The sequence below is a fragment of the Pyrgilauda ruficollis genome, unplaced genomic scaffold (genome assembly GCF_017590135.1).
Source record: "Pyrgilauda ruficollis isolate IOZ18807 unplaced genomic scaffold, ASM1759013v1 scaffold124, whole genome shotgun sequence".
In the NCBI taxonomy this organism is placed as follows: Eukaryota; Metazoa; Chordata; class Aves; order Passeriformes; family Passeridae; genus Pyrgilauda; species Pyrgilauda ruficollis.
Window position 1 is genome coordinate 270,923 of NW_024510766.1, and position 13,061 is coordinate 283,983.

At 42.1% G+C, this 13,061-nt stretch overlaps 2 protein-coding genes across 5 annotated transcripts in view; one reads left to right on the forward strand and one right to left on the reverse strand.

The window, feature by feature from the left end:
• Positions 1-10,793, forward strand: part of GARRE1 (granule associated Rac and RHOG effector 1) — a 59,054-nt gene extending 48,261 nt beyond the window's left edge. For all 3 annotated transcript variants that reach the window (XM_041490557.1, XM_041490559.1, XM_041490558.1), the window contains 5 exons: positions 135-1,120; positions 4,443-4,608; positions 5,477-5,611; positions 7,740-7,818; positions 8,251-10,793. In XM_041490557.1, coding sequence (XP_041346491.1) covers positions 135-1,120; positions 4,443-4,608; positions 5,477-5,611; positions 7,740-7,818; positions 8,251-8,568 — 1,684 coding nt within the window. In that variant the 3' untranslated portion in view covers positions 8,569-10,793. The remainder of the gene's footprint in view (positions 1-134; positions 1,121-4,442; positions 4,609-5,476; positions 5,612-7,739; positions 7,819-8,250) is intronic.
• Positions 3,455-13,056, reverse strand: SS18L2 (SS18 like 2). Of its 2 annotated transcripts, XR_005957110.1 has the most exons (4): positions 12,902-13,056; positions 12,691-12,767; positions 11,901-12,090; positions 3,455-3,726 (listed from the first exon to the last, which is right to left on the reverse strand). XR_005957110.1 is itself a non-coding variant. In XM_041490566.1 (3 exons), exons 1-3 carry the CDS (start codon positions 12,968-12,970, stop codon positions 12,003-12,005), a joined length of 234 nt encoding a protein of 77 aa, XP_041346500.1. In that variant the 5' UTR covers positions 12,971-13,056; the 3' UTR covers positions 11,538-12,002. The 2 variants fall into 2 exon arrangements, 1 of the variants encoding a protein (XP_041346500.1); XM_041490566.1 differs by lacking the exon at positions 3,455-3,726 and having other exon boundaries at positions 11,538-12,090.
• Between the last annotated feature and the right edge of the window lie 5 nt (positions 13,057-13,061).

Here is a 13,061-nt window from a genome sequence, read left to right on the forward strand (position 1 = left end):
AGTAGCTGGTGGACTTGGCAGTCTTTGGTGTTGTTTCTTTCTTGAGCTATTATTGAAATACACGTTTTTCCCTTGAAGTACAAACTCAGTTATGTATTAGGTGGTTTGATATACATGTTTTTTTGCTGATGCAGGGAGCAAGCTTTGCCTTGTATTCAGATCCAGTTACAGCGTGAAATCTCAGAATTTGGGAGCCAAGTTGACATGCCATCGGGGAATGGAAGCAAATCTTCAGGGGGTCTGCAAAAGACATTCTCAAAACTGACTTCACGGTTTACAAAAAAAACTTCCTGCACTAGTACAGGTAACACAGGAAGTTACTCAATCCCCAATACACCTTCCAAAAATGTCTTCATAAGTTCCAGCTCAGAGGAGAAAGCTAAAATGCCCACTAACATGGATGCACGGTTGCAGAACATCCTGAACATTGGTAACTTCCCTCGGAGCGCAGATGCCCTGCAGCCAGTGCAGAGCACAACCAACCAGCTCGTCAATGGCTTTCTAGTGGAAAGAAGGGACAGCTTCTTCAAACCAGATGATGGCAAGGATGACAAAGGTATGAATTTACCAACTGACCAAGAAATGCAGGATGTTATAGATTTCTTGTCTGGTTTTAACATGGGCAAATCCCAGCAGACTTCTCCGATGGTGAAAAGAAGGAACTCTGTTGCATCCTCTACAGCAGCAGAACAAAAGTCAGGAGCAGTTCAACAGCAGCCGCAGTCTGTGTCTCACACCCCACTGCATCCTCCTCAGCAAGGCTTGTCCCAGCAGCAGTCCCAAAAGCAGCAGCAGCAAATGCAGTATTACCAACACTTGCTTCAACCTATTGGACCACAGCAACGTGTACCTGCCAAATGGCTCAGTAATTCTTCACAGCAGCAAGCTCCGGCTGTTGGAGCTGGATTGTCTCATATAAATCAGTGGAACAATCCTGGTTTTTCAGATTTGAGCTCTGATTTGTACAGCTTGGGTCTTGTGAGCAGCTATATGGACAATGTGATGGCAGAGATGTTAGGACAGAAACCACAAGGACCTAGAAACAACACATGGCCAAATCGTGACCAAACTGATGGAGTGTTTGGGATGTTGGGAGAAATCCTGCCTTTTGACCCTGCAGGTGTGTGTCTTTTCCTTTATTATGCTTTTTTTTAAGGGTCCTTTTTAAAAGAATACTGTGAAATATGGCTGGCAATAAGTGTCATTTCCCCGTGCTGTCCACCGGATGTAAGGGTGCTGACCAGTGCAAGCAGGGATTTGTGTGTGTGCTTATTTGCTTTTGTAGCGGAAGGTGATCTTAAAACTCTCATTAATAAGCAAGCACGGGAACCAATTCCTTGTTTCTTGTCTCAGTTGTAGTAGTCTGACCTTTCCTTGATGGAGCTCAGCAGAGTACTGAAAAGATACTTACAAATGATGTTCCTCCTATACTTAGTTTGTATAATTGTTCAAAATCAAACTCTTGAGATCAGGTGTGTTCCCTCTCCTCAAAATTATTCTTCCTGCTCTTCAGCAGTCTTGTAACCTGGAGATACAGCTGGGTTGCATCTTCCCCATATCCCCACATTTTCCCTCCTATGCTCCTCAATTCCCTGGGAGTCATACTGGTTCCTGTTCCACAGCTGGTTCTGCAATTAAAAGTTTGGATGTCAAAGGATTAGAGACTAAAGAGCAAGTGCCATGAGATTTGCCACATATGTTTGGACCACCAATAGATTGTAAATATAGATGAATTGAGATAAAATGTTAGAGTCATCAACAAGTATCTACAGACCAAGAAATTGACTGTGGAATTTAAGAGGAGATGAATTCCCATGTGGATCATTGGCTTGAGAGCTGGACTTGATGATCCTTGTGGGTCTCTTCCAACTCAGAATATTCTGTGATTGTGTGATTCTAATGGTAGTATTAAGAACAACTTACACAGCTGCTACCTTGTAAATGTAACTTCTGTTGGCCTGGAGCACAGCTGCAGGAATGTTGTAGTGTGCATTTATGGCAACTGCCTGGAGGGAGGAGCAGAGAACAGGGAAACCTTCTATCAAAGAGGGCTCAGTTTCCCGTGCTCATTTGCACTGTCTGTGTTTGGAATGTGTAGGCGTCTCAAACCAGCTCCTTTGACTCATAATTATGATAGTTCTTTTGTCAACTTAGTTGATTAATTAGTGGAGTTTCTATGGCAAAAATAGCCACCATAGTTACGCTGTTGCTTAATAACTGTCTTAATAAGTCTGAATTAGCATCATCTTAGTTAAACATACTTAGGGTATAGACTTAAGGATTATCACAGCCTCTAAGGAAGGACAAAATTACTCTCAGCAAGCACTAAGTCCATGTGTGTGCGGGGAAAAGAAAGCAGGTATGCAAAGGACTGACATTCTCAGCATTTTGAATCCATTCTATTTCTGTAGTATTTTCCTTTTGCTGTTCAAAAAACTACTTGTTTTGTTCCATTTGATGAATGTCAAGGATGTAGAAAGTGGTACTTGGAAAAGGTGACTTACTCAAGGTCCATAAATGGTGCTCAGTGGATTAAGATACACACTTCTGCACTTGTAGTGATAAGTAAACAGTATTTTTCACAGATCTGGCGTTCAAAAAGCCAAAACCAAACAAAAATCCTTCCAACTAAATACTTTTCCTCTAGAAAGAGCTTTTCTTCATAGAACTTGCCAGGTTGAGCTGTGGTGTAGAAATCTGCATTTTAAGCTTTAGTGTCATACAAAAAGCTGTAAACCAGAGAAGTGTTTTTCATTTCCGGGGTTTCCTAGGACTGTACATTTGTCATTTGAAACAAACCACATTGCTTTTTTGATAAGTACTTTTAGAGTCTGAAAATGATGTCTCTCTTCAGATGCAAAACTGCTGATGAAGAATTTAGAAAATTGAAAAGTATGGCTTTTCATGTTGAAGGCCTAACTAGTCCCAGAAATGTATTTTGTAGCACTTCAGTCATCACTAACCTGATGAAGGAATGTTGCAATAAGAACTAATAGAAGGAATGTTGGTAACTCCAGTCCTTTGGAGTAAAAAACTATCTGATAAAAACCTGTTCACCTGATGTTTTCAGTGAGGTAAAAATTAACACAAGCTTCTATTCTGAATATTACCAGCACTTTAGAACTTTATGCTGTCCACAAGTAAAAAGCCTGGATGTCCTTCAGAATCTATTCTTAGATGTGAGGAACTGTCTTCCAGCCTCATCTTAAATAGATGTGAAGATATTTCAGAGGGAGAACAAGCATAAGTGGGGATGTTTTGTTCCTGGATAGCTCTCAGATAGCCCTCGCTTAATAAAGGAGCCAGAGAAACAGTTTTCTTCACTGTCTTTTTAATTTGCATTCAGCAAAACACTGTGAAGGTCTTGTCTGGATATGTCTAATGAGAACAAGGAAACATCTTCCAAATGCAGTACTGAATGCAGGGAGCTGTCAGATGGAAGAGATTTCTGTTCTGGATGTGTCTAATGAGAACAAGGAAACATATCTTCCAAATGCAGTACTGAATGCAGGGAGCTGTCAGATGGAAGAGATTTCTGCTTTGTGAGCTGTGCATTATTGTTGGATGTTCTTCAGTCTTCACTCAATCTCCAGCTGACACTGGCAAGCCAGCAGCTCAGTACTTCCCACTGCAATTACTGTGCATGTAGTCTAGACATTTTCCATAAATCCAGTCAGATTGCCAAGTTTTTTCTCAATGAGGAAAAAAAGGCAAAAGAAAGAGAAGCTGTGGAAACAGTTAGTGACTCATTATCAGCAGTCTTTTGAATACAGCAATTGCTTGCTCTGATCAATGGAGCATTTGAAACACTTCTGGATTAAGGCTTTTGCTGTGTCTGCTCAAGACCATGCTTATTCCTTATTGGATGCTTGGGACACAAAAAGCATGTTGAGAATGGAAGAATTTTTAAATTACTGATTTTTTCTGTAAATATAATTCTTATTCTGAAATATTTTGTAGTCAGAATCAGAATGTTTTCAGAATTGTCTCATCACTATAGGAAGGAGGCAGTTTTGGCCCTCTGTGTTCTAGTGTGATCCAGGCAGGATCACAACGTAGCTGGAAACCATGTTGCACTCTGGTATCAACTACAGTAACTGTTCTGCTCTTTTTCACGTGTGGATAAATGTACAGTGTCCATTTCATCAGTGTCTGCTGATGTTGGACCTTTCAGCATAGCCATGATTGTAGTACAAACACAGTTTCCCTGATGGAATGCAAGGGGCAGGTGTACTTCCATGTGATAATTATTATCTACTGTGGATGCTGTGTATCTCATCTTTGTAAAACATTTCCTGTTCAGTGTTCTTCACTGCTCCATGAAGACCTATCCACTGCTGGCTGCCATTTATCATCAGGGAGGGAATTACTGTGTTGTGGGGTATGGTCACACCTAAAGCACTGAAAGTGCAGCAATGGACTTGTTGGTTTCTTTCATTCAGTTGGCTCTGATCCAGAGTTTGCTCGCTATGTTGCTGGGGTGAACCAGGCTATGCAACAGAAGAGGCAAGCACAGCACGTCCGTCGTCCAAGCACCACGCGTGGCAACTGGCCTCTTCCTGATGATCCTCATAAAACCTGGCCCTTTCCAGAGTATTTCACAGAGGGGTAAGAGACTGGACAGGCTGGATGTTTTTATTGTAGAACTTCATTTAGCACCCAGACTTGGCACAGTGTGGGAATACTGAGTGTTTTTTCAGTTGCTGCTGCATCTGTGAAAGCTGCACTTCACTGTTAAGAGTGCGCAATGTGACCTTGCCTGCTTTGCTGATCCCAAGGACTGACATGCTTGGTGTCATCCTCAGAGTGGCATGGATACTGACTGTGACTCCAACAGAGGAAATAAGGAATCTATAGCCCATATGTATTCAGGAGAGTTTTGTCTGAGTATTTTGAAAACAGCTTTAAACAGTTTTGATGAAAAGTGATGCTTTCAAAGTTGCGGTGCTTGACTGAATTCGGTTTTCCAGATTTTAGCCACTTAATCCTGCTACTAAAAGGCAGGTACCTCACAGCAGGTACATTTGTAGTTTTTAATATCTTCCAAATCGTAATTATTTACTACACAAGAAGTGTTTCAAGATTCTCTGTCCATTTGTCCATAATGTAAGAGCAGTGAGTCTCTAGTGTAAAACCAGTAGGATGGATATGTGTTCTAGCTCAGTTTTGCAGTGAAAAAGTCAAGTACTTAGTGATTCCAAACCCAAGCATCACTTGTTTCTCCTTCCTGAACAGGAAAGGTGCTTCTAATTGGTATAATTATTGTAGTTAAATATATATAAACAGGCTGTAACAGACAGAGCAGTTAATGTGACCACTCAGAACTAGTGAAAGTACCTGTATTACTGGCACATTTTACCAGCTGAAATGATGTGCTCTGAGGTATCACCTGTGACAAAGATCCAGCACAACTGTGGCACACAGTCTGGACCAGGCACTGTAAGTACAAGGACTAATACAACTTTCTGTCTTGCAGTGATGTGACAAACAGCTGGTCTGGTACTCAAGGAGACTCTGCCAGCTCAAGTGATGAGACCTCCTCAGCTAACGGAGACAGTTTGTTCTCCATGTTCTCAGGGCCAGACCTTGTTGCTGCTGTAAAGCAGAGGAGGTGAGCAAAATGAACAGAAGTAGACCACTTTGTAATATTCCTTTTGTTTATATGTCATTTCATTTGTGTAGCTAGACAAAGGGAATTCCTGCCAATGAGACAGGTCTCCAGAAACATGAGTTTGTGTACTACACTGGTGATGTGGACCGGGGGATTCCTCAAGTGAGTTGTGTTAGCAGCTTTCTCCTTGCACAAGCCAGCACAGTGCAACAGCCAGCTGTTCACTGAGGGTCACTGTGTCTAGGAAAGATCTGATGCTTTCTCTCTTCCATGAGTCTCCTTTGGATGCCATTTCCTGGGGCTTTACGAGATCCTTGCTGGTTATGCAGAGCGCCTGGCTGCAGCTGGGCCGTGCCTTTGGGTGCCTTTGCTGGCCTCAGCTGCAGCCCGTGGCACTGGGGAGAAGCTGCTGCTAACCTGGTGTGCACTTCTCACCTTGGCTGCTGCTGTTCTGGGAGTGGGAAATACACTCTGCTTAGTCCTCTGTTTCTCACAGTAGGAAGAGGAGGCCAAACTGTCTTTGTAAATAATTTCAGTAATGGAAAACTAAGCCAGGATTTTCAGCTACAAACAGTCCACTTCTATCAGTAGTGTGAATTACAGCAGTTCTGCTTTTCTAAAGGGCTGGAGGCTCGGTGTCTTTGGAACCTCAGTGATTGCACAGCAGAGGATAGTCAGAACAATAGTAACAAAAGGCACAACATGAAGCATGAATACCAACCCAATTCCAATCTGGAATTGTTCTCTCAAACTATTTTTCAATCTTTTCTAAAATTGAAATAAGTGGCCAAATATTTGTTTACAGTCACAGAGTAATTTGGAGTCAATACATAGATACAAGATTGTCTGTCTTTTTAGTGAATTAAAAAGCAGTCAGTGTCAGTTTCTCACAGATTCTACCTGGATAGCTATTTTTGTGTGCATTATCAGAAAGGAGTAAGAGTAACTACTTTCTGAATCTTTACACTTAGCCAGTACTTCATAGGGAGGGAACAAAAATTGAGCTTCAATGAATATTAAACTGAAATTTATGGCAAAGAGCCATCTCATAAACAGTCACAGAAAAAGTAGTAATTACTTGTATTTAAAAAAAAAAAAAAGCAGCAGGGAAGGAAAACAAACTCATAAGGGTGACTCAACATGCCAAGCCAGTAGATAGCTGGAGACTGATCATGGAGCAAGAAAAGCCTGTGGTTTATGTAGTGCTCTAAAGAGCAGAAGAAAGTTTCCAAAGAGAGTGCTTAATTGACCAAAACCTCAGCTGAAGCAACAGTACTACTGTCTCCTGTTACTTGAAGAAGAAGTGTTTTGTAGGTCAGGGCCTGACAACATACCAGAGCTAAAGCTGGGCTGTAGGAGGATGTGGAAGGGTTGAGTGTGCTAAAGGTGACCTGCAAAGGGCTGCTTACCTATGGGAGCCTGATTGGAGCATGCTGACTGGGGTTTTTTACAAAAAGGATGAAATAAAAGACTCTGCTTTAATCTAAACCCATGCCCTTAATCGCTCCTCCTAAAAAAACCTACCAACCAACCAAAACGAAAAACCAAAACAAAAACCCCAAAACAAACAAATAAAAAAGGCAAACCAACCAAACAAAAAAGACCAAAAAACCCAAGGAAAAAAAAAGTCTTCCAGAGTGCACATGTGGTCAAGGGCTTATATTTAATAACTAGGTGTCAGGTCACAAATTAAACTAAAGGTAGAACATTTTTTGTCATTAAAATTACTGTGCTTCAGCAGATGTTTCACTTCCTCAACAGGTCTTTTGTCTTATCTGTAAGGTTATTTCAGAAAAGATACTTAAAAAAACCAAAAGAAACCTAGCCACAAGAGCAGGTAACAGAAGAAAAAACACAATTTCTAGCAGATTTCTTGAAAGTGGGCAAAAGTCTATCTCAGCTTCCTTTCACCTCTACAAAAATGTTGTAACTGTAGCTCCAAGAACTACTGCATTGTCATGTCCCTGACAGTTTCTGTATTGTTGCTTTTACCTGTACTGAACAAAAAGTACATGAAACCAAATGTTTCTGAAAACACATCCACTGAAAACTGATCTGTGCCAGTGACAAATTAATGAGGGTGACTCATTTAAAACCAAAAAGTAAAAGTCTCTCTTTTTCTGAGCAGAAAACACAGCAGTGGTGAACAGGAACCCAGCACGCTGCCATCGCCTCCACTTCTCTCTGCAGCAGATGACCGCAGTCAGGTGAGCTCAGCGTGGCTTTGCTTAGTCCCTTCTCCTGCTGGCATCTGGGGGTGGGTCTGCATGAGGCAGTCAACTGGAAAAGCATCTGTATCTCCAGACTGCATACTTCAGTGAAAACCTAAACCATCTGCACTCAAGTAGCAGGAGGTGCTTTTGTCAGTCACTAAGCTTAATATATTGAAATTGGAAGTCATTTACCTTTTTCCCTTTCAGTGAGGCCACTGTGTGTCAAGCTAAAGTAAATGTTTTTTAACAGGCAGATATTTTAAGAATTGAGAGTGCTAGATGTATGCATCAGTTTGGCTTTCAAATATAAACTAATCTTGTGAAAATATCTCAAGGAAGTGATAAGGTGACATGTTAAGCATTGTCTTAAAAAAGCAGCGTTCTGTTGTTAAACCAAAGTACCTCCAACTGATTTTGTTTTCTCAGGATAACAAGACCAAAACCTGGCCTCCCAAGGCCCCGTGGCAGCACACATCCTCTGTGCCGAGCACGCTGCCCAGCCAGAGCACGTCCCTGTACCCCATGAGCAGCCCCGTGAGCCAGTGGAGTGACACCATGCAGATGCTCCAGTCGCCCATGTGGGCCAGCGACTGCGCCCCGGCAGCCGGCATCTCCTCCAGCTTCGCCTACGCGCAGCAGCAGCAGCAATCCCAACAGGCTTCCCAGCACAAACAGATGAACAAGGGCTTTAAATCTTTCCCAGTAAAGCACGAACGCAGACCATCGTACCTGCACCAGTACTAACTGCTTTTCGTACTGGAAAATGCAGCACAGGGCCAAATGAAAATTACATTACTTTGATTCACAGTGCTGTGTTGGCTATATCCTGTTTCTCTCTTGGTGTGGGATTGAGGGGGTTTGGGTGAGATAGACAAACTCTTGGATTCTGAGTTACAGTGCTGAGCAAATATGGCCAATATGTTTGGTGTACGTGAAACAGCCCAAAACTGTGATGCAGAAATGCTTTTAAAAATGTGTAATTGCCTTTACTTTCAAGACATTTTTTTTTCTAAAAACAACTGCTGAAGGACTACCATACAAGAAACACTGTATTTTATAGCTATTTTTCATATAGATTTATAGTTAAAACATCTTACTGAAACACATTGAATATGTTGAAGCAAATATATAGTGGTCACTTTGCTCAACACTGTTTGTGTTTAAATTTATAAAGGACAAGCTGTAGAACCTTTGTATTCTCCATTACAGCCTGTGGGCAGCTTTTTTAAAATGAAGTGCAACAGCAGCTTTTCCTGTGCTACACAAGTGAGTTCATTTGGGAACTGCTGCAGAAACAGTTGCAAAACTGAGTTTTGTGGCAGTTTCTTTACTGTAGGTGAAGATCAGCAGAACCACTCAGCCTTGTGTCGTCAACATTACTTGAGCTGCTTGACATAGATGGCACCTGTGTGGACAGTGGGACCCTGGTTCTCACACAAACCATGTCCTGTGGCTGCATTTGGCCAAAGGCATTATCCACACGGTGCTCCCGCAGTGTGCGAAAGCAAAGCCTAAGAGACTACTTGCATTTATTTAAAGTCTTATTTCAGATGCTATGGTTGACTGAAAATTGTGAGCTGGCTCAAAAGATACTAAAACTGAAATGTGGGGTAGCAGTTAGTTAAAAGAACATTATTTTTTTTAAAAGGATAAAGTAATTATTTGCAGTCAATATGTGCCATTAAGTGAACCTGTGGAATTAGGAATAATCTTCCAACCAAAGTGGATGGGGGCGAGTGACTGGTGCTTACAAATTCAAGAACAATGGTAAATATATGTATACCTATCCCACTGTATATGAATTGAGATTACAGAAGATTCTTTATATAGTTAGAGCTTATTTAAATTTTCATATTTCATCTTTGAAAGAGTCTAAAAACCACAATATTTTCTGGTATAAGAGTTTTGACAGTATTAATCTTATTTTTGTATTTTTCTTAAGTCATATCATTCTAATATGTTAACTACTAGTAAAATGGGTTATTAGTTCTAACTACATAATTTTTTCAATGAAGATAAAGCACATTTTTTGGTTTTGGTTTTACAAACTAAGTACATCTATATCTAAAGATACCAAAAAACAAATACATTATATATATATATATATATATAAATAAAAAGTATACACAACACTAAAACTATTAAACATTTGGGTATTTAAAACCCATCCACCTTTTTTGTTTGTATGGTGACGGGCTCTATTTGCAGGCCCAGATTGTTACCTTTTGTGCTGTTTGAGGATGCCAATGTTGCCTGTATTTATGATATTGTCACCATGTTTTCTGAAACTTCATACTTACCATGTTTACAAAGATTTGTTTGCTGTACATAGACTTTTTACAGTAATGTGCTTTGCACAATCAGTGTGGCTTCTGTCTGTAAATTGTTAATGGTCTGTACTACTATAATTTTGAAAACCTTCCACTGAAAATGTTAGTGGTTATTTAACTTCATGAATGGTTTCGAGTTTCCTAAATCTTGTTGTTTAGATCTAATATTAAACCCCAAATTTGGTTGTACTTACTTGGTTATTCATACTAAGACCAAAATGGAAGTTAATGAAAACTTAATTTTGAACTTTTTTTCTAACAAGTGCCAAAATGATTGCTATAGTTTTTGCAGTTTATTCATAATTACAAATGCTGGCAAGTTTCTGGACCTACATAAGTGAATCGTGAACACAAAGAAAGTTTGTCTGCATTTTGACCACGTGGGTGCTACTCTGTCCTTTGCTTCTGATTGTTCTGAACACTGGTAATTTTAAGAATTGTTGCACTTGGCAAATGAGTCTTGCCCTTAAACTTCACTTACACTGCCAAGTGCAAGGGTTTGGTGCTTAGTTAACTTACCCTTATTGCAGTGCTTCTTGTGAATAGCTAACGCTTCTGAACTGGAACTGTACAGTTTGTATTTTAAAGCTTCTGTAAAAGTAAACTATTTGCTTTATTAAAGATATACATTTAATAGGTCATACCTGTTTAAAATATGCACCTTGCTGAAAATGAGCAGCACCTTAAACTGTAACTTCGGTTTGTAAACAAAGATCTTATTACATTAACATGGGATTATTTAACAGTTTGAAAATTGTCAACTGCCTACTTACTGACTCTATCATATAAAAATGAACTTTATGCACAGTCCAATCTTTAAAGCTGCTTTCTCAAGTGATGTCACAGAAGAATGTGGTACAGACGATGCCTCAACAGGGTCTTTGAAGCAGTAGTGCAGGTAAACATTGCCAGAATCACATTACTTGAATTTTTAGGAATCAGAGTCAATAACTTTGATGGTAGTAAGTAAAAAGTAAACTCTGTCCCCCTCCCTGCTGTGATCAAGGCTATTAGGTTAGTATGTGTTAATTGTGGTATTGGAATGCCGTGTGCAGGGTGTGCAAAGCTGCTTTCTTCCTTACTGGATAGGAGCACACATGCATGCAGCTGGCCAGCAGTGCTGACAGTACCCAGGAAGCACCTGAACCCATTTTGATTATGCAGAAATTGACTTGTTTACAGAGCATTTCAAGCACAGAGAAAAAGCCTTAATAAACTTGGGCAAAAGCTTCTAAAATAATAGTTTGGGGTTTCTCCCTTACACATAATTGCTGAGTAGTGTGGCAATCCCACCAGTCCTAGGAAAGTTAACGTTTCTGTTTGACTAAAGCACGGAGCAGCTCTTTTGTTAATGTATTATATTAATTCAGAATATACTACAACTTGCAAAGAACACCTTTAGTTTATTTAGCACAGTTGTTCTGATACAGGATACAAGAGTCAACTGCTTTTATAGATGGAACACATGCCCAACTTTGTTATGTTGGAGGTAGGATTCACTTAGAGTAACATTTACCTTGTTATTATAGAGCCATACTCATGAAATGGGCTCTGCTTCCTATAGTGCTGTCTTGAGAGCCAGGCTATTCCCAGAAGTACACTGAATTGAGTTTTTCAGAGGGAAAACGGAATGTGATAATTATAATTCTTAAGCTGTGTTAGTTACAGTAACAGGAAAAGCTGGCCTAATACTACACTGAAAACTACATTCACATTTTAAACACAGACGTACAGATTACTTTTTACCTGCTTTTTTCAAACCCACACCTTCTTGGTTTTCAAAGTGCGACTCTATAAACTATTTCTACAGCCTCTGAAAGCAGCAGTGCTCACATCCAGGTATTGCCGTCAGTCTACAGGCTTCTGCATCCTGGGCGGAGTGGCATCAGCAATTGTAGCTAAATAAATGAGGTTCCTGTGCAGGATATGCTGGTACCTATGAGAGGAGGAAACACAGGATCTGGGAGACGTTCTTTTCTAGACAACTACCCATACTTGCACTCATGTACGCTGATCAGTATTTGCAGTAAGGGAAAAAGAAAGAAAACTAGAATAATAAATCAGGGGAAACTTAGTGTTCTTATGCTGAAGCCCGGTACGACGTACTGAGCTGCACTCGGTAGCCGAGCATGTGCTACTACCCAACTTCGATGGGAAGCAGGACATCAAGCTCGCAGCCCTGAAAGCCGCAGAACGGCAGCGGAGCGGGGGAGGCCAGAGCTGCCTGCCGGGCTGGTCGGAGCAGCTGCAGCGCTCCCCGCGGGTGCTGGGGCGGCAGAGCCGCCGTCTGCTTGCGACACCGCTCGGTGCGCCACGCTCGGGCAGGGAGGGCAGAGCGGGCGTCAAGGGAACACTGAGCAAACACCCCGACCAATATACATCTCTAACAATTATTCTGGGGAAACCCCTTCGTAAGCCCAGACGCATTTTCCTCGTAGCGGCAGGAAAGCTCTAGGAGCGCGAGCCGCGTTTCACTCCCGTTAGCGACACCTGGGCCCCCAGCGCTCCGCCCTGCCCGCCCACGTCGGTCACTTACTGCACGCAGTCGGTGGCGCGGCCCTTGTTCTGGTACTCCACGATGCACCGGATCAGCTGGTCGTTCTCCTCCAGCAGCTACGGCACAGAGCACCGTCACCGCCCGCCCCGGCCTCCGCCCCGCCCCGGCCAGCTCTGCCCCAAGGGCCTGCGTCACCGTCCGGCTCAGTCTCGGCCCAGTCCCGGCTCCGTCCCAGCCCAGTTTCGCTCACCCGCTGCAGCGTGTCCTGGTTCACCTCCGCCGTCCCGCGCACCCGCTCGGGCACGAACGCCACGGACATGGCGGCTCCCGGCTGAGGGGGCGCGGCGCCCCGCCCCTGGCCGCGCGCACGCGCCGCTGCCGCCAGGAACGGCCCGAGCCCGGCCCAGCCC